The sequence below is a fragment of the Galeopterus variegatus genome, unplaced genomic scaffold (assembly GCF_000696425.1).
Source record: "Galeopterus variegatus unplaced genomic scaffold, G_variegatus-3.0.2 Scaffold2456, whole genome shotgun sequence".
Lineage (NCBI taxonomy): Eukaryota > Metazoa > Chordata > Mammalia > Dermoptera > Cynocephalidae > Galeopterus > Galeopterus variegatus.
Window position 1 is genome coordinate 243,486 of NW_007728567.1, and position 19,678 is coordinate 263,163.

Genomic DNA, 19,678 nt, shown 5'->3' on the forward strand with positions numbered 1-19,678 from the left:
TGTTTTCCTTCATGTAGGGTTGGGAGTTTTATTCATCTTTGTACCGCAAGCAACTACCATAATGCATAGCTCCAGCTTGTGTCTAGTAAATGTTATCTGAGTGAAACAACAAATAAGATAGTGGGTTTTACCAGACTTGGTGACTTTCTGGATCTAGAGACTATGGGAGAGTTGTAGAGTGATTTCTATATTCTGGTATTCATTCATTCAGTAAATTTTTGTTGAGCAACTACCCCATGCCAAGTGGTATGCTAAGCTTATAAGAAGAGTGAAACAGTTCTTGCTGTTGAGGAGCTTGGAGGGAAAGACAAATGAGCCAGGACTTCGAACAAAGTGCTAAATGTGAGAGAACCTTTCCTAGCATTCCGTGGGCTCACCAAGGACTGCCTGACCAGCCTCTGCAGGAGGGCGATTGGGTGGACTGCCCATCTGGTTTCAGTCTTAAAGGTTGAATGAGTTAGCTGGGGAAGATGGGGGAGGGGTGAAGAAGTGGGGGAGGGGAAGATGGGCTGACGCACAGAGAATAGGATGGTGTTTGGGGGATGTGCAGGATGTGTGTGCAGAGTGAAACTGCAGGTAAGTGGGTATTTCTGGACCTTAATTTTTTATTCATACAGCAATATTTATCGATTCATTTATTTCTGAGAAGAGTGTTTTGCAGGTGGAAAGATATGGGGCTTAAGAGGAAGGGAGACACTAGGTCATAGAGAACCTTATTTGATACGCCAAAGGCTTTGGACTTTAGACAGTGAAGAGCCATTAAAGAACTTTAGGCCAGCATGGGATTTGTGTCTGAGATGGACCTCTTAGGGGCTATATGCAGGTGGGTTGGGGAGAAAGGCTCTGGAATGAGGAGATCTTGAAGAGACTGCTGTGGTAGTTGAGAGAATAAAGCCTAAACCAGGATGGTGCATAGGGGATGCAATTAAGAAATGTTAGAAGGGAAAATTGGCAGTACCCTTCATAATTGATTGGCTTCGGAGAGTGTGGGAGAAGGGAGGAGGAATACAGGATGACTCTCAGGTTTCTATTTCTGGTGGTGCCACCAGTGGAGACAGAATACAGGAGGATAAGCAGGCTTGGCATGGAGAGAGATGTTTAGCTCAGTTTTCATGAGGTGGTGTTTGAAAACGTGAACATAGGAGAGGAGTAGGTGTGCAGCAGAAGGTAAGTTTAGTTATGGCAGTTAAACAGAGGGTGGGGTAGCCAAATGGTGATGTGGCAGACAGTCCGAAAATAAGGAGGAAAGTGTGGGCTAGTAAGAGATCTGGGTAGGACCTGAAACCTCAAGTATGGTTGGCATTTCCTAGGGAGAGTGTATAGAATGGGCTAGAAGAGATTTAAGGATGGAACTCTGCACATCAGATTTAACAAGTTGGGAGAAGTGAAGGAGCCTATAAAGAAGTCAAAAGAGGAGAGGAAGGGGGAAAATCAGATGAGGGAGGGTGCTTCCAGAAGCCATTGGAAGAGACAGTTTTGTGAAGAAAGAAGAGGTCAAATAAGATAAAAATTGGTTGTGTCTGTTAGATTTGACAGTTAGGGGGTTATTGGTGACCTTGGCAAGAGAGCTTCAATGGAGAGATAGGAATAGGAGCAGAAGAAACCAAATTGCAATGATTGAAGAATGAACAGGAAATAGAGATGGAACATGTGGACAGTTCTTTCAGGAAGAAACTGAGCTAAAGCTAGAGTGGAAAGGGGGCTTTATTGCCTTTATCAAGAACAAAATGACAACCTGATCTTTTTTTTCTATGTAAAGGAAACATTTATGTTAGTTCCCAATTAATTTTATAGAGAATATTATGTGGTTCTTTACTGTGTTCCCCCCAATTATGGATGTATTGAAATTATTATTCAAGTAAGAGTAGGTATTTAACCTACTTTAAAAAGCAAGAATTGATCTCAGGTAGCCTTATCTTTAACATAAATGCTATGTATCATATTCCAAAGGTTGAAGGACGTGGTGATAAATTGATTTAAATGATTGTACAGAGTAGAATCCTTTAAAGATATAACTTGAAATGCTGGAATATTTTTAAATTTACGCTTGATTTCTTTTTAAAAATTTTTATTTATTATCATTATTATTTTTTTACATTCTAAGGTGTTGCAGAGCAGTTGGTGGGGGCGGGAAGAGGGGAAAGGGGAGGGAGATAGGGTGGGAGGAAGAGGAAGGGGGGGCATGGTCGAGGCCCATGGCACCCCCCTCATTCCGGCAGGGGAGCCCAGAGGGCTTCTGGCAGCAGCCCGGTGGTCATCACTGGGCTGGGTGCATATGCTTGATTTCTTTCTTCCAAAAGGAGTTATGGCCTGTAAGTTGTATTTGATGATAGTAAAATACTACTACGGTATACATTATCAGATTTAATTTATATAAGATTATATTTCATCACAGGTACTGATGATGTTGTAGGTCCTGAAGGCATGGAGAAATTTTGTGAAGATATTGGTGTTGAACCAGAAAACGTAAGTCTGACTTACTGAGTTGGATGAATCAGTTGATTCTTTTTCTTAAGCCTTTTGTCCCTTAACAAATGCAGCAATGATAAAGAAGTAATGGTATATTAGTTTTTGAGGCATCTTAAAAATAAGTTCCAATTCTAGTTTGATTTGCAGGCAAATTTTTTCTGGTAAATGGAATGTAACTACAGTCATTATTTTCTCTTGTTTAATTTTCTATATCTAAAAGGTACAGTGATTAAATAATTGAACTGGATATTCAAAAAGTGGTTTAGGCATGTGTACCTACAATGACAGATCAACTGGGGGACCAAATCACTGTGTACTGTGTACCTTTGTCCCCTTCCATAGTTGTTTCAACCTAATGTAGAGTCAGTTCAGGACTTTAATTATTCATAAAGGTTTTTTTTTTTTTTTCCTTTTTGTCCTTTTTTACTGACCGGTAACGGGATCGCAACCCTCGGTGTTGCGCCCGCACTGGGGACCGGCAACAGGACCGCAACCCCCGGTGCTGCGCCCGCACTGGGGACCGGCAACAGGACCACAACCCCAGGTGCCGCGCCCGCACTGCACTCAGCCAGTGAGTGGGAACCGGTCTCCACATGGGATCCGAACCCTCAGCGGGAGCGCCGCCGCGCTCCCAAGCGGCGCACTCTCCAGTGCGCCACCGGGCCGGCCCCATAAAGGTTTTGAGTAGGTTGTAATTATCAAGAAGTTTTCACAGGTCTTTTACTTACAATTGAATTTAGTTCAGAAAGTGATTGCTTTTTAGTGTAAAAGCCTTAATTATTTCCTTAAAAAAATTCGTTATTTTATATGCTTAATTATTTTTGCCTAATTCTTAGCATGTTATTGGTTGGATTTTTTTTCCTGTTTTCACATTGTGTCTCTTACACTAAAGTGAAAAACTGTGCTCATACATGTGCCCTGGCTCATTAACTATGCAGTTTAATATTGCATTAGCCTCCAATTTAACAAAAATGTCCTAGATCCTGAATGAATTTATGGTCTGGAAGAGATCTCAAGAGCTTGTTCTCTTCATTCAGACTGTTTCCAAGATATCCAGTACACATGCATATATGTCATGCTTTTAAAGAAAACCAGGAATGGAGACTTCACACTTTTTCCTTGAACTTTTTTTTATCCATACCATTTCTGTGCCTTTGTTGTCCACACTCCCCTCTCCAGCCCCCCCAAGAGCATCTTAAATTTTCTAAAGAGCCTTTGGAATGTCCTTCATTACACAGACTTTTGTCTTGTATTTTTTATTTTAATGGATTCCGTTCAGATATCTTGATAAATTATTCAACTTGGTCTAAAGGTTTGGGGACCACTGGATCAATAATATATTCCCGGATGAAGGCCATAGACATAGGAAAAGACCATTTCACTGACTTTAAGAGGGAAGGTTTTCTGATGGGAGCTGAGCCAAGCTTGGCAGACTGTTTGCTGAACAGTGTAATCAGAAGGGGATGAGAGCGAGTTGGGCTTGAAGGGGGATCTAGAGGTTCCACCCAGAGGACAGTAATCAGCATATTTTCAGAGGAGCAGGCAATAGGGGTCCAGCTACAGGTTGTGAGGGATTAGCTAAGCATTTAATCTCAGAGGCGGAAAAGCCTGTCAGGGTGGGAGGAGTGCTGAAAGCTCCTCACCCCAAATACCAGAACTCAATAAAATATAGCTATGATTAGAACTCTGTTTCTGTAGGAATAGTAGTAGTCTTGAAATGTTGAATCATGTCAAAGACTTAAAAGACCAAATTCAGAATATTATTCCAAGTATTTATTATTGTACTTAAGTTCCAAGACACCACCAATAGAAGTTTATTATTTTATATCATCACTAAGAAAGAAATTTTTTTTTTTTTTTTTTTGTCTTTTTTACTGACCGGTAAGGGATCGCAACCCTCAGTGTCGTGCCCGCACCGGGGACCGGCAACGGGATCGCAACCCTCGGTGTTGCGCCCGCACCGCGCTCAGCCAGTGAGCGGGAACCGGTCTCCACGTGGGATCCAAACCCTCGACGGGAGCGCCGCCGCGCCCCCAAGCGGCGTACTCTCCAGTGTGCCACCGGGCTGGCCCAGAAAGAAAAAATTTTGCTAAATAAACTCTATTGTGCCATCAGTTGTGGATGCCACCCAACTTCAGAGCTGTTAATATTTGAAAAACAAGTGGAGAAATGATGGTGTTTCAAAGCCTTGTCTGCATCGACAGGCAAGCACTTCAATAAAGCATTTAAAACGCTCATCTCACGTGGTATTTATAGCTTATGAAATTTAATCAGGCTTATAAAATTCAAGTCTACTTTCATTTACTAAGATAAGGGCAAAATCCTTTACCTAAGTACTTACCGTCCTTTTTAGTTAACTTAAGAAAGACTATTTCATGTAAAGATTGTTTCCCATTGTGATGATCTGCTTTGGTTGTTTGGCTGTATTTCATGCATATTTGTGTGTGTGTGTTCCTGTGCCCTCACCATTGTTTTTTATTTTTATTTTTTTACTTACCAAGTGTTAACATGGAGTTTTTAAACTTTCTAATAGAGGGTTGAATGGACATTTAGTTTGAGAACATACCTAGTTTGCATTAGAAAATGTGGTTTAGTTTACCTAGGTAAATTGATATACGGGAGTCAGAGTTCCATGAAACCTTAGGAATGAAGCGAAAATCCACTAATGTGTGAATAATAATGTGTTGAAGAACATGTAAGCTCTACTTCCTGGGAAATTCTTCTTAGTAGCACATTAGTCCCTAAGTCACCATTTTTTAACCTATTTAACAAGCATATCTTAACCTTTTTCACAATCATTACTAATCAGTGTTAGTAATCTAGATTTTTTTAAATCTAAAAAGCCTAGTGACTTTAATTTCTGTGTACTAATTTATTTGATTAAAGGTCCTAGAAATTTAATGATATTAATTCCAAAGTAGAAAACCATCAAGTCAGCATCAAAAGAAAGCTTTTCATTAATCCTCTAGTTATAAATTAGACAAAGCTATAGATTTTTAGCCTATAAACTAGCTTGTTGGCAAAGAGATAAAAGGACAAATCTTCTGAATCTCTTAAATACTCTTGTTCTGGAGTTCTTAATGTACACATTGGCTCTTAGAGGCTCATGAAGTCATCTAAAAATGATTCATAAATGACTTCTTGCCTCATTATTTCATGTTTATGTATCGTCTCAGTTCCTTTCACCACCACATCATCTGATCCAGTTGGGCACACAGAGGGTGGTTTGATGTTTTCTGACAGTTCTTCTAGTAGTTAAAATGAAGCCTTAGTTTCTATGTAAAGAAGTCAAATTAACTGTTAAATATGGAGTATTTACCAGTCTTTGGCCAACTGTATAACATAAACATGTATTTCTACCCATTGCCTTTTTCTGTTACAAAAAAAATGGAGAGAACCCATCAATAGTGTATAACTGATCCCCAATTTAGGACTTGGGTATCCCTTATGTATGAATGACTGTCCAGAGATAGCCAACCACGCTGAGTGGCAGGATGGTCCTAAGAAGGTTCTGTCTCTCTTCTTTACCTTTTTAGGACTGTCACATTTTCTTTTTTAGTTACTTCTCACCTTATTTTGAGTCTCTGAGGTAAATGGGAGGAAAGGCTTCCTCTTTTTCTGCCAATCATGAATGGTCCCAGCTCTGTCCCTGTGCAGGGCTCTAGGTAACTTGAAGCTACCTAAAAGTTAGGTACCTTAAAGTTAGCTACCTTAAAGTTACCTCTAGGTAACTTTAAGCAGTGACATAACCCACAGTTGTCACAGCTCCTGAAATCTGCAGCATTTTGGAAGATTCACTAAAAGCAAGTGGACTGCCCCTCACTGAGAAGTGACTGTACCATGTGGCTAATACTAGGCTTATTCCAGGCACAGCACTGTTTAAGTGGAGTGCTGGGCTACTTTAAGATAATTTTCTCCCAATGTGTATAGTTGAATTCACAAAAACTAATGTATGTGTGATACAACTCCACTGCAGATCTCCCACCATCCACTTTTTTATTTAACACCCTATTCTGTTCCTTGCTGTGTCACTTAGTGAATCTTGGAGATTGTTCCATATTTGTACAGATAGCTCTAGTTCATTCTTCTTAATGGTGTCATTGTATTTCTTTGTATGGAATGTGTTCAGCAAAGAAGTATTTAACCAGTCCCTTATTAATGGACATTTGGTTGTTTTCAGCCTTTTGCTGCTAAAATAGTACTGCAGTAAATATTGTTGAATATACATCTTTGTGTACATGTTCAGGTATATCTGTAAGGTAACTTTCCATAGGTGGGCTTGCTAAGTCAATTTTTAAAAATTTTGTTAAATACAAAATTGCCCTCTGGAGAGGGTAATCATTTTACACTGCCTCCATATGCATCATGAGAGTGCATGTCTCCCTGTGTCAGCAGACTGTATTATCAAACTTTTGAGATGTGTGCCAAGCCAGAACTCATTTTGAAGTTACTCTATTGATATTTCAGTGACTAAACCACCATGAACCAAAGCATTGGGCAAAATGTTAGTGTATTTAATTGCTGACATTTGATTTTTTTTTTTTTTTTAAACAGGTAGTTATGCTTGTCCTCGCTTGGAAATTGGATGCACAAAACATGGGTTATTTTACTCTACAGGAATGGTTAAAAGGAATGACTTCTCTACAGTAAGTCCTGAGGCTGCAAAGTGGGGGGTCCCTGCCCTCCCCAGGTGGTTGTCTCCTACCTGAGACCTCAGGAAGTGGTTGAGTGAGTGAAGGGAAGTCAGGTGGTCTGGGCAAGCGTCCCCCTTTGGCCAAAGAGGGAAAGACCAAGACCCATTTTGAGGACTATTATGGGTGAATTTTAGCAATTAAAATTTTTATATAATGTGTGTGTACATATAAGGGTACTTCAAAAAGTTCATGGAAAATGGGCTGGCCCATGGCTCACTGGTGTGGTGCTGATAACACCAAGGTCATGGGTTCGGATCCCTATATAGGGATAGCTGGTTAGCTCACTTGGGAGAGTGTGGTGCTGAAAACATCAAGTCAAGGGTTAAGATCCCCTTACCGGTCATCTTAAAAAAAAAAAAAAAAAAAAGTTTGAGGAAAGATTCATATTATCTTTTAATTCTATTTTTCCATGAACTTTTTGAAGTACTGTCGTGTGTGTGTGTGTGTGTGTGTGTGTGTGTGTGTGTGTGTGCGTGTGTGTGTGTGGAGAGAGAGAATGTGTGTTAGTATTTTTCTAGAGCAGCTCTGTCCAGTAGAAAAGATCTACCTTTTTTCATACATGTGAGCCACATATGAAATTTAAGATTTTCTAATAGCCACATTAAAAAAGAAACAGGTAAAATTAATTTTAATTTATTTCACCTAAAGTACCTAAAGTATCATTCCAAATGTTGATCATAAAATCAATATTAAAAAAAACAGTATTTTTCATTCTTTTTTCATAGGAAGTCTTCAAAGTCTGCTGTGTATCTTGCATTTATGGTTCATCTCAATTTGTATCAGCCATGTTTCAAGTGCTCAGTAGTCATGTGTGCCTAGCAGCCACTGCCTTGGACAGTACAGGTTTAGAGCTTAAAAAGCAAAGGCTTATTAGCATCTGGTTTATAATTAGTGAGAAAATGTTGAGTAAACTATAAGTGAAAATATTTGCTATCTTCTACTTTATATATTCTGATTTAACTTTGGGCAAAATTAGAGCTTCATTACTCCAGCAATTAAAAAAAAAATGACGATAATGAAGATTCAGTGGTTTTATGTATTTACTTTGTTGCTTGCATATGTGTGTGTGTGCATGCACGTGTGCATGTATGTATGTTTGCTAAGAGTTTCATTCACGAAAACAAATTGTTAGTCTGTATTATGCCTTGAAGGATACAGTTGAGGTGGGTAAACATTTCAATGGTATTGAAGATGTAGTGCTAGTTCTTAACATAGTAACTTTGATCTAAAGTACCTGGAATGACTTACCTTTTTCTTTTCACTTTAATTAGGAATAATAGACCTTGATTTTTACAGGATTAAAATTGGAGTTAAATGGTTTGATGTTTTTTTGTTTTGTTTTGTTTTGTTTTTAAAAGATGACCGGTAAGGGGATCTTAACCCTTGACTTGGTGTTGTCAGCACCACGCTCACCCAGTGAGCTAACCGGCCATCCCTATATGGGATCCGAACCCGTGGCCTTGGTGTTATCAGCACCGCACTCTCCCGAGTGAGCCACGGGCCGGCCCCTGTTTGATGGTTTTATTTAAATACTTTTGGAATTTGTCAGCTTTTAATATCATTGTCCTTTTATTAATTGTTAATAATGCTTTATTTGCATTGTGCTTTAGTAGTTTGTGAAGCCGTTTTACTTCTCCCATTTGAGCCTCATGGCCAACTTATGAGGAAAACAGATCAGGCTTTTATCCTGAACGTTTTACAAATGAGGAAACTGAGGCTTAGAGGGGACCCAAGACTTTTGATTTCTTAAGTCATATCTTTGCTCTAATAGTGTTGTCTGATGGCAGATGAGTTTTAGGTAAAAGCCGAATCATCCTTTTTACAAAAACACTTTTCTGACAGTATGCTCTAGAGTTAATCTAGGGTTAAATTCTCTGAAATCTCTTTTAAATTGTGTTTGTCATGTTGGGGACCATCTCCTTATGATTATAAGCCTATTGACTGATTTGCTTTCCTCGCTGCCTTTCTTTGTTGCTTTCCAAATAGAGCGTATGAGGCTACTCTTTTTCAAGTGTCCTTGTGATGATGAACGCATGACCATGTCAGGATTTCACTTCAGGGCTTCAAAGGAGGCACCATCAACATTTTCCAGCCCATTTTCATCTGTCTTAAGCAAGGGTGTGATATCTGTTTCTGTATGGTTCTAGATTCTTTTTTACATTTGCCTTTGCAAAGAATATGAGTATTACCCGATGCCAGGCCTTGCCTATGTGCTTTGAGGGCTGCACCTCCTGGGAAGTGAAAAAGGTGGTTTCCTGGAAGAGGTCAACGTCTACGTCTGTGTTCTGTGGGGGCAAGGGACTCCATTAGGTTCTTTGTTGGGGACTCTGCTTGCCACTTTGTGGCATGGAGGTAGTGACATGAGGGTTCTCACAGGTGGCAGCCACTTGGTCCTTGCAAGATTCGGGGTTCTGTGACAAGCCCAATCCACTGCAAAGGCATGGAGGAATCTGCTTTCTTTTTGCCATGTGAAACTCTGAGGTTGGTTTTCCTCACCAATGCGGTGAAGGTAATTATTCAGAATAAACTTTAAGAAGTTCTTTGTAGTTCAAAAATAGTCCAACTTCAAGTTTTAACAATCTCTACCTCCTCCCCCCTCCAGCCTCTCTAGATTAGTCATTTGTTCAGCAAATATTTGAATGGCAGTGATGTGTCCAGTGCAGTATTCTAGGTCCTAGGGGAACAAATCTGTGAACAAGACAAAGTCCATTCAGGGCAAGGGCTTAGAAACAATATTAAGTCAAGAGATCCAGAAGTAATAAGGTCACTTTCCTTTATGCTAATTAAATTTAAGTGAGTACTGTATTTGTAAGGTACGTATACCTAGCACATAAGAAAATCAGAGGGTAGGGCCGGCCCGGTGGCGCACTGCTATAGTGCGCCACTTGGGAAGCGCGGCGGCGCTCCCGCCGAGGGTTCGGATCCCACATACAGACCGGTTCCCGCTCACTGGCTGAGCGAGGCGCGGGAGCAACACCGAGGGTTGCGATCCCGTTGCCGGTCCCGGTCCGGTACGGGGGGTGACACTGAGGGTTGCGATCCGTTGCCGGACACGGAAAAAGACAAAAAGGAAAAAAAAAAAAAGAAAATCAGAGGGTAATCATTTGTATGCTGTAAAGATGGAAAATAGTCCATTTATTGAATTATGTTTTGTCTTCTATTTTGACTTTATTCATTTTTGCTCTTTTTTTTTTTCCTTTTTTTGTCTTTTTTCGTGACCGGCAAGGATCGCAACCCTCAGTGTTGCCCCCGTACCGGACCGGGACCGGCAACGGGATCGCAACCCTCGGTGTTGCGCCCGCGCCTCGCTCAGCCAGTGAGCGGGAACCGGTCTGTATGTGGGATCCGAACCCTCGGCGGGAGCGCCGCCGCGCTTCCCAAGCGGCACACTGTAGCAGTGCGCCACCGGGCCGGCCCCATTTTTGCTCATTTTAATTTTATTAAACCTGTCCAATGAAATGTTTTGGATTCAAACTGGAATGTATATATTACAAAACCTGTATATATCTTAGCCCATTTTGATTGCTATAACAAAATACCTTGGATGGGGTGGCTTATGAACAACATAATTTTATTTCTCACAGTTCTGGAGGCTGGGCAGTCCAAAATCAAGGCACTGGCAGTTTGGTGTCTGATGAGGGCCTACTTTTTGGTTCATAGATGATGCCTTCTTGCTGTGTCCTCACATGATGGAAGGGGCAAACAAATTCCTTTAGGCCTCTCTCGTAAGGGCACTAATCCTGTTCACGAGGTCTCCATTCTCATGACCTAATCACCTCCCAAAGACCCCCCCCCCCACTTCCTAATACCATCACCTTGGGGGTCAGGATTTCAATGTATGAATTTGGGGGAAGGGGCAGACTACAAACGTTCAGACTATAGCAGTATATTTGGTTAAAATACTTAGTTTATAAGAACTAGTACTGTAGCATGGGAGTGTGCCAAAAATAGAAAGCCCACGGGTTGTGGAACCGTGGTTTTGAATCCGTTCTGTCGCTTTCTGGGTATCTCTGGTAGCATTTCCAAACCAGGACAATGAAGTAATGACGTGTACCTTACACATGGACACACAAAAATTAGTCTTGACACTGTCTCCGGGCATTGTGTGCTTGGTGTCCCCGGGGCCTGTGAGTTTGGAACAGGTGGTGGTGTGTCATTGGAAGAAGTGACAGCAACTGGTAGGGAATATCCATCCCTGCACTCCCCAGACCATTCTCAGTCAGAGAAGACACGGCTCCTGTTTTGATCAATTGATTATTTATTGTCTTGTTCCAACATGTGGGTTTAAGGTTCCCTCTGATGAATTAAGCTAATGGGGGTGTTTAAGCAAAAAGAAAAAAAAAAATGGGTGGGGCAGGTTGTTAGAATTGTAGCTAACTTTGTGTAAAACTGATGGGCTGGAAAAGCACCTTTGGGCTAAGTGTAGAGCAAAGGCCTTCTCCTGAGTAATGGGGGAAAGCTATCTCTGATTTTATAACCTTTGAGGATTATTATCCTGATTTTTGTTCCTTCTAAATTTGTTACAGCAGCAAAACTCAAATAAGAAATGATCCCATATTATGTGTGTATTTGTTTTGGGAAACAGTGCTCCTGGGAAACAGTGTGGCACTGTCAATCTGTGATTCAAGGAATTTTATTATATGTGGCACACACAAATCATGGGGAGTCTTGGGTTGAAGATATGGCTGCTTTCTAGAAAGTCTCGGGCTGGTTGCTTAAACTTCCAAGCCTCTCTTCACAGGCCCTTTGTTAGAACTGAGTCCATCCAAAGATGTTCTTGTTGAGTGGCCACTAGATGGCAACATAGAGCTATGGACAGGGTGACTGAGTGGCCTGTTTCCGAATGGGCGTTAGTCCAGAGGTTCTGCCGTCAATGCCCCCCTTTAAAGCAGATTATACTCTTTATGGAGAATATTAGCTCTGACCCCATGTAACCATCTTTATTGGGTACTTGAAGTGGGAATATTACTATGTGCATTTTATGTTTAAAACATGAGAACTGTTCCTTTACTACACTCCAGATGAGATCTCTGAGCATCTTTCAAACACAGGGACATCTTTGTGCCAGGCTGGCTGGGCTTGCTCCCAGGCATGCTGCAGAACTCCACAGTTCTGCCCAAAGACTCACAACTTTTATTTTCTGTTAGCTATGAAAATGATTATCTAAAATGATTATTCTGTTAGCTATGAAAATGATTATGGTTATCTAAGTGAGGGGCTGTTGCTCCTGAATCTGTTAAAACAAACATCTGCTCTTTTTCCTCTCACTGGACAGGACTAAACTAAACTGCCAGCCAAAATCTGGCCAATTTTGCCTCGTTTCGGTCCTTGACCTTCCTTTCCAGTGAAGACCAAGGACCTGGGCCTTACATGTTTTGGGGTTAGCTCTTTTCCCTCCTCTTTGACCCTTCCACATTATTATGAATAAATTATTATTCATATACACACCATTAAAAAAATCAAACCCTACAGTAGAACACCTAGTGCAAAATAAGCCCTCCTTCCACCCCTGCCTCCCAGACTTGCTTCTACTTCCTGCTTTCTTGTGTATCCTGCTGATCTCCGTCACCCCCCATTTGGGTTCTGGTACTTGCTCTGTAACTGGGCTCTCAGTATCTCTTCTTTTTTTCTCCTAAATTCTTCTTCAGAGAAACGCAGAGTGAGATTCTCAAGATGCAAGCCTGATTATGGTCTTTCCTATGGTGGGATATGTCCTTCATTTTTTCTCAGATTCAATAAAAAACACTCACTGTGGACTGCAGAAGCATTTTATGGTCTGACTCTACCTCCCTCTAGGCCTCATCTTGTATCCCTTTCCTTCTTACTCTATCTATTCCAGCCACAATGGTTTTCTTTTAGTCCTTTGGACTTGCCATGCTTCCTGTTGCTGCTGGGCCTTTGCACATGCTGTTCCTAATGTCTGGGGAGGCCTTCCAACATCTTCAGAAACACCTAGTTCCTGCTTATCTTTCAGCTCTCAGTTTACATGTCAGTCCCTTGAAGAAGTCTTTTCTGACTTCTAAAATAGTCTTTTTTTTTTTTTTTCCTTTTTGTCTTTTTTCGTGACCGGCAACGGATTGCAACCCTCAGTGTCGCGCCCGTACCGGACTGGGACCGGCAACGGGATCGCAACCCTTGGTGTTGCCCCCGCACCTCGCTCAGCCAGTGAGCGGTGGTCTGTATGTGGGATCTGAACCCTCGGCGGGAGCGCCACCGCGCTTCCCAAGCGGCGCACTGTAGCAGTGCGCCACCGGGCCAGCCCTAAAATAGTCTAATTTTAATCATATTTGCTTAACATCAGGAAGAAATAAAGGGCATTCTAAATTGTTCTGTTCCATAGAAAGTAAATATTTACTCTGTATTTTGGCTTTTAGGTAGTTTATCATCTCAATAGCAAGATCATGGGGACTTATTTGTAGTTAGCTACAAAAAGGGAACTTTCACAAATTTGTTACTAAAAATAGATCAGTGTGTTCTATTATGAATCATATCTTAGTTTATAAAGTATGCAAAATATTTATATTGCTAATACTTGCATATGTATTATGTATACTTAGTAGTACGTAAAAGCTCTACAGAGATACCCAAGGAAATATATCCAGCACTGAATAGCTTTCATATTGCTGGTGAAAATGGTGACTCTTGGTTCTCATTTTTAGGGGCTGTATATTATAAACAGAAAAATTAATTTGTAAAAATAACCAATTAGTCTACTTTCTTATGAAAAGTAAATACTGTGTCACTTACTGGTAAAACTAGGTTATCATCACCAGGGCTCCCTGGAGAAATGGCTGATTACAGCTCTGGAGCAGGGAGAGAACAAGGTGGGCTGGGACATCTTGTGCCAGAAAGCAGGGAAGTATGCGGAGACTGGTGGGGACATGGCAGAGAACAATGGAGCCAGCTTTAAGGGGCCACTTCACAAACTGTGAAAGTTTGTGCATCAAAAAGAATAAAGACAGTAACAGTACACTGAGTTAAAGCAAAAAATTCTAAATCCAGAAAATAAGGAAGGTGGTGTGCAGAGCTCTTCTTTGTAGAAGAATTATAGTCAATGAATGTAGATGGGATGATAGGATTAGAAAATCACCATCTTGCATCTTCAGATATAATAGTGGATTCAGGCAGGTATCATCAATGAATGCTAAAACCATTGTGTATTATAAATAGGGGAGTAAGTTCCGTTTGTGGAGTCTTTAGGGATCATTCCAACACAGCCACAGAAATTATGCTCAGAGAGGCATGTGAGATGAAAGGATTGATGATGCACATAGGTCCTAGAGAGGAAGGCACAGTATACCATACAGCATGCCATATGGGAGGAGCTCTCAGGGAGTGGGCTCCACCAAGCAGGTGAGGAGCGGAGATCTCGGCAATGACCTGAGGGCAAGTGCCTTCATAGGGCTTAGTGGGAGCACATCAGCAAAAAGCATGAGGGAATTCACTGGTGTGTTTGAATGTCAATAGGTCATAGTTGGGAGGGCAAGAAGGGGAACTTGTAGCAGGGACTAGCCTTATGACACTTGTACACATGGTCTCCTGGGTGTGCACAGCCTGTTTATGGGGATGTTAAGGGGTCAGAAAACGATGAAGTTTTAGAAATTTACAATACTCATTGAGTGAGAGATTGTTGAGGAACAGGATATTCACAGTTTCAAGGTCTCATATTACTCCTATTTACTACTATTTCAAAGGAGAGGAAAGCACCTTTAAATGGAGAATCTGGTAGACACCACTATAACCGTGTGAATCAACTTAATATCCCCAATAATGACACAGACTGACGTGATAAACCTCCTCCTGCGGTGCACTGGGAAGGACACCACATATTATGTAGTGTTCTTGGCAGAAATGTTTAACTTAAATATAATCATGGAGAAATTATCTGGCAGATTGACATTGTATAAAAACAATTAGTCTGGTCTCTTCAAAAATGACATTGTCAAGAAGGACAAAAAGGCAGGGCACTCATCTAGGGACTAAGGAGACATGATAACTAAAAGCAGTTCATGATCATTGATTGGATCCTGCATCAAAAATAGCTATGAAGGAAATTTGGGGAACAAATGGGAAATTTTCATGTGGATTATATATTAGTCAAGAAAGTTAAAACTGAATCAATATTAAGAGTGATGATGGTATTGAAGTGTTTAGGGGTGAAGTGTCATTATGTTTACACCTTTCAAATTGTATAGATACTCATATTAATAGTAATATGAGCACATGATTTGAGGGAGAGTACACAAATGTGACAAAATGTTAATATCCGAATCAAGAGCATGGATATAATGTTGCTTATTTACTATTCTTTCAACTTTTCTGAACATTTGAAATTAAAAAAAATAAAAAGGCTAGAATAAGATAGGTCATCATGGACATGTTCCAGCTTTAGGGTTTTTATTAGTTCTTTTGGTATTGTGTTTTATATTACCTGTCCCAATTTTAAAAAACAAAACAAAAAACTCAGGTCATAATTTGCCTTTATTCTGTCTTTCTAGATGTGATACAACAGAAAAACTCAGAAATACATTGGATTACTTAAGATCATTATTAAATGATTCTACAAACTTTAAACTTATTTACAGATATGCGTTTGACTTTGCACGGGTGAGTTCTCTGGAGTCTATCCAGATGTTTCCCTCTCCTTCTTCCCCCTTTTTATTGCCTTTTGAGGTTTGCTTTTACATGCCACTGCAAAGAACTTGAATAAGTTACTCCCAGGATACTAGTTAGTATTTCTTTCTACATGTACTCTTTTTAAAACTAACACTGATTCTGCACAAAAATTTTGTTTATTAGCAAAAAGCTATAGTGGCAGACCTTCCCTCGCTCTTGCAGTTGGCATAGAAGTAACTTATACATGGGCATGTAATAGACACTGTCTTAAATGTCTCTTAGATGAGCTTGGAAAGCTTCTCCTTCTCACAGAACAACAAACCTTCACTCGTTTACTAGAATAACTTAACCATGTCTAATCCAGTTTTGCTTTGGGTGCTATTATTGTATTTGGAAATTGTGAATTTCAGATTTAAGCTAATTTCAGTGAACATTGTTCAAACATATTTTTCTCATCATCATTTTGAAAAGTGGTTATCCTGTTTGTCACATAGTGAGTAAATCCAAGTATGTGAGAGTGATTCTACTGGAGTGAAAGACAAGTCTTACTTTTCAGCCTGGTTACTATAGGTAGTGACTTCTGAAGCACCAGTGGCATTGTATTAATTCAAACACAATCGACAGTGCATGCAATTATTCTCTAATCTAGAATGGTGTTCTCTAATATGTCTGTATGTTTAATGGATTCAGGTGACTAGGTGGTCTTGATTGATTGCATTTTTTTTTAAAGCAGAGAACTCTGTAACAAATGATTTTTTCTTTACCATTATGCTGATCTTTTCCGCTTTTTACTCTTTGTCTCTGCCAGTTTAGCAGCAAAGGTTTATTTGATGGCGAATTCTGATGCATCTGCAGCGACACATTAGTAGTTCTGAGTGGTGCTCTCATTTGTGCTTTTTTCCATTATTGCAACCTTCTAATAAAGTCAGCATGCATGGAAATTTATTGATGTTTGGAATGATACGGTGAGATTCAGATACAGTGTTTGATTAAACGGCATGTGTGTAATTGTATGTAGAAGTTATTTGCCAGATGCTTTTAGAATAGATGCATAGTTTCTAGGATTAAGTAGTTTATTACGTGAGATTTTTTTTCCTCCCAAAGTGAGCTGTATCTTAAAGTATGTATAGAAGTTCATTTAGAAGCATCATGCTTTCTCCATCAAAATCAGCTCTATTTTCTAACTTCCTTCTTTGGGGCCAGAATTCTCCCAGATATCTGCTGTGCTTTAGATCTAGGTTCTGTTTTACTCCTCCCTGACTTCCATTGCATTCTGGGTTAGTCATAGTGGCCCATCTCTTGAGGGCTCCTTGGTAATCTCTTGGTGCCTCCACTGCACCTCACTGGTTGAGGCCCTTGTTACTTCTTCCCTGCACTCTCACAGTAGCCTTATTTCTACATTCTTTCACTTGTCATCTGGCATTCACATCAATAGGGTGTCATTCCTCTTCCTTCAGCTGCAGGGTCACTAGGTCACCTTCCTGCTCCCCAGGGCCTTCAGTACCTTCTTCCCATTGCCTTTATATTACCATAGTGTTTCCCAGTGCGTACAGTACAGCCACTCCCGTGCAACTCTAAGGTATAGACAGGGATGGTTTCAGACCACTTCATAGAGGAAGAATGTGAGCCTCAGAGAAGTAGAGAAATTTGACCTTGATCATGTTTTTAATAGACAGTAGATCCAGAATCAAACTGAGGTCTTCTGACTCCAAGTTCAGTGCCTGGGTTACTCCAGGCCCTAACAGTTGAGTCCCATGCCTCCTCCCCCACATGACGCCTGTCTTGTGGTGATGTTGCATTCCTGTTGCTCACTGAACCAACCACCTGGCCTTCCCTGCTTTCTGCCTTGGTCACACTGGACCCTTGCCTGGAGTCTTGTTTGCACTCCCACAGCTCTGTGCACTCCAGGCTTCTGGGCCCCAACCACATGCTGCCACTTACATGCAGCCTCCCCAGATTGTCCTGTCCAGGAATATTGTGCTACCTTCACATACATAGCCCTGATACCTCCTCTGCTTGGCTTTGGAGTGTACAGGCTTTAATTTTTCTGGGTAGATCAAAGGACGATGTGTCTTCTTTCTTCATACAACCAATAGCAGCCAGTACAGTTCTTTGCTTTTAAGGGGAGTCTCAATAAATATTGAATTAAGTCCTTTTATGTAATGATGAATAACAACCACACATATTTAATCATTATTTAATTACCAGATGGATTCAGTTCAGCTAAAATTTGCTTTAATATGAATTTGTTAATGAATTCTTTTTTTCGCTTTGTTTTGCTGAGCTGTATATCACACAGGTTTTGAGATGCATTTTCATTTGCATTCACTTAAAAATATTTTTTGAGTTTCTATTATCTCTTTTGACCCACTGGTTATTAGAAGTGTGTTGTTTGTTTTCTAAGTATTAGGATTTTCCAGATAATCTTTATATTATTGATATCCAGTTTAATTCTGTATTTGGTTTATGGTCCAGAATATGGTCTGCTGTGATGAATGTTTTATGTGCACTTGAAAAGAATGAATATTCTGCTGTTGTTCTGTGGAGTGTTCTGTAAATGTCAGTTAGGTCAAGTTGGTTGATAGTGTTGTTTAGGTCTTCTGTATCCTTACATATTTTTGTCTACTTGTTCTATCAGTTACTGAGAGAAGAGTGTTGAATTCTCCAATTTCTATCTTGTATCATTTTCACTTCTGTCATTTTTTTTAAATGTATTTTGAAGCTCTGATATTAGGTTTAGATGTACTTAGTATTGTTATATCCTCTTGATGAAATTGATCCTTTAGCATTATGAAATGTCTTTATCTCTAGTTATAGTCCTTGTTCTGAAGCCTACTTTGATACAAATATAGCCACTCCAGCTTTCTTCTGATTAAAGTCTGCATATGTCTTTTTCCATCCTTTTGTATTTGTTTTTATTTTTAAAGTGGGTTTCTTATAGATAGTATATAGTTGGGTCTGACAATATCTGTTTTAGTTGGGATGCTGAAGCTATTTATATTTAATGTAATTATTGGTATGGTTAAGTTTATATCTTCTGTATTGCTGTTTTCCCCCTATTGGTCCCGTCTCTTTTCTGTTCCTTTTTTTCTCTTTTTGTGCCTTCTTTTTGACTGATTTTTTAAGATTATTTCATTTTAGGACCAGCCCGTGGCTCACTCAGGAGAGTGCGGTGCTGATAACACCAAGGCCGCGGGTTCGGATCCCATATAGGGATGGCCGGTTTGCTCACTGGGTGAGCGTGGTCCTGACAACACCAAGTCAAGGGTTAAGATCCCCTTACCGGTCATCTTTAAAAAAAAAAAAAAAAAGATTATTTCATTTTAGGACCAGCCCGTGGCTCACTCAGGAGAGTGCGGTGCTGATAACACCAAGGCCGCGGGTTCGGATCCCATATAGGGATGGCCGGTTTGCTCACTGGGTGAGCGTGGTCCTGACAACACCAAGTCAAGGGTTAAGATCCCCTTACCGGTCATCTTTAAAAAAAAAAAAAAAAAAAAAGATTATTTCATTTTATTTCTGCTATTATCTTATTAGCTATGTCTCCGCTTCATGTTTCTAGTGGTTGCTCTACGCTTTACAGTATACATCTTTAAATTTTCACAATCTATCTTCAAATGTTTAACCATTTCATGATAATGCAAGAACCCTTGTAACAGTATACTTTCATTTTGCTCTCCCACACTTTATGCTACTGTTGTCATATGTTTTACTTATGCTATAAATCTTACAATATGTTGTTACCATTTTTGCTTTAAATAGGCAAACATGTCTGTTATAGTTACCAAAATATATATCATTTCTGTGCTCTTTATTCCTTTTGTGTAGGTCCAGATTTCTATCTGGTATCATTTTCCTTCTGCCTAAAAAATTTCCTTAAACATTTCTCATAGTACAGA

At 40.1% G+C, this 19,678-nt stretch overlaps 1 protein-coding gene across 2 annotated transcripts in view; it reads left to right on the forward strand.

The window, feature by feature from the left end:
• Positions 1-19,678, forward strand: part of DCUN1D4 (DCN1, defective in cullin neddylation 1, domain containing 4) — a 75,177-nt gene that overhangs the window by 41,143 nt on the left and 14,356 nt on the right. For both annotated transcript variants that reach the window (XM_008581780.1, XM_008581781.1), the window contains exons 6-8: positions 2,396-2,466; positions 7,024-7,115; positions 15,662-15,770. In XM_008581780.1, the coding sequence (XP_008580002.1) occupies positions 2,396-2,466; positions 7,024-7,115; positions 15,662-15,770 (272 nt within the window). The remainder of the gene's footprint in view (positions 1-2,395; positions 2,467-7,023; positions 7,116-15,661; positions 15,771-19,678) is intronic.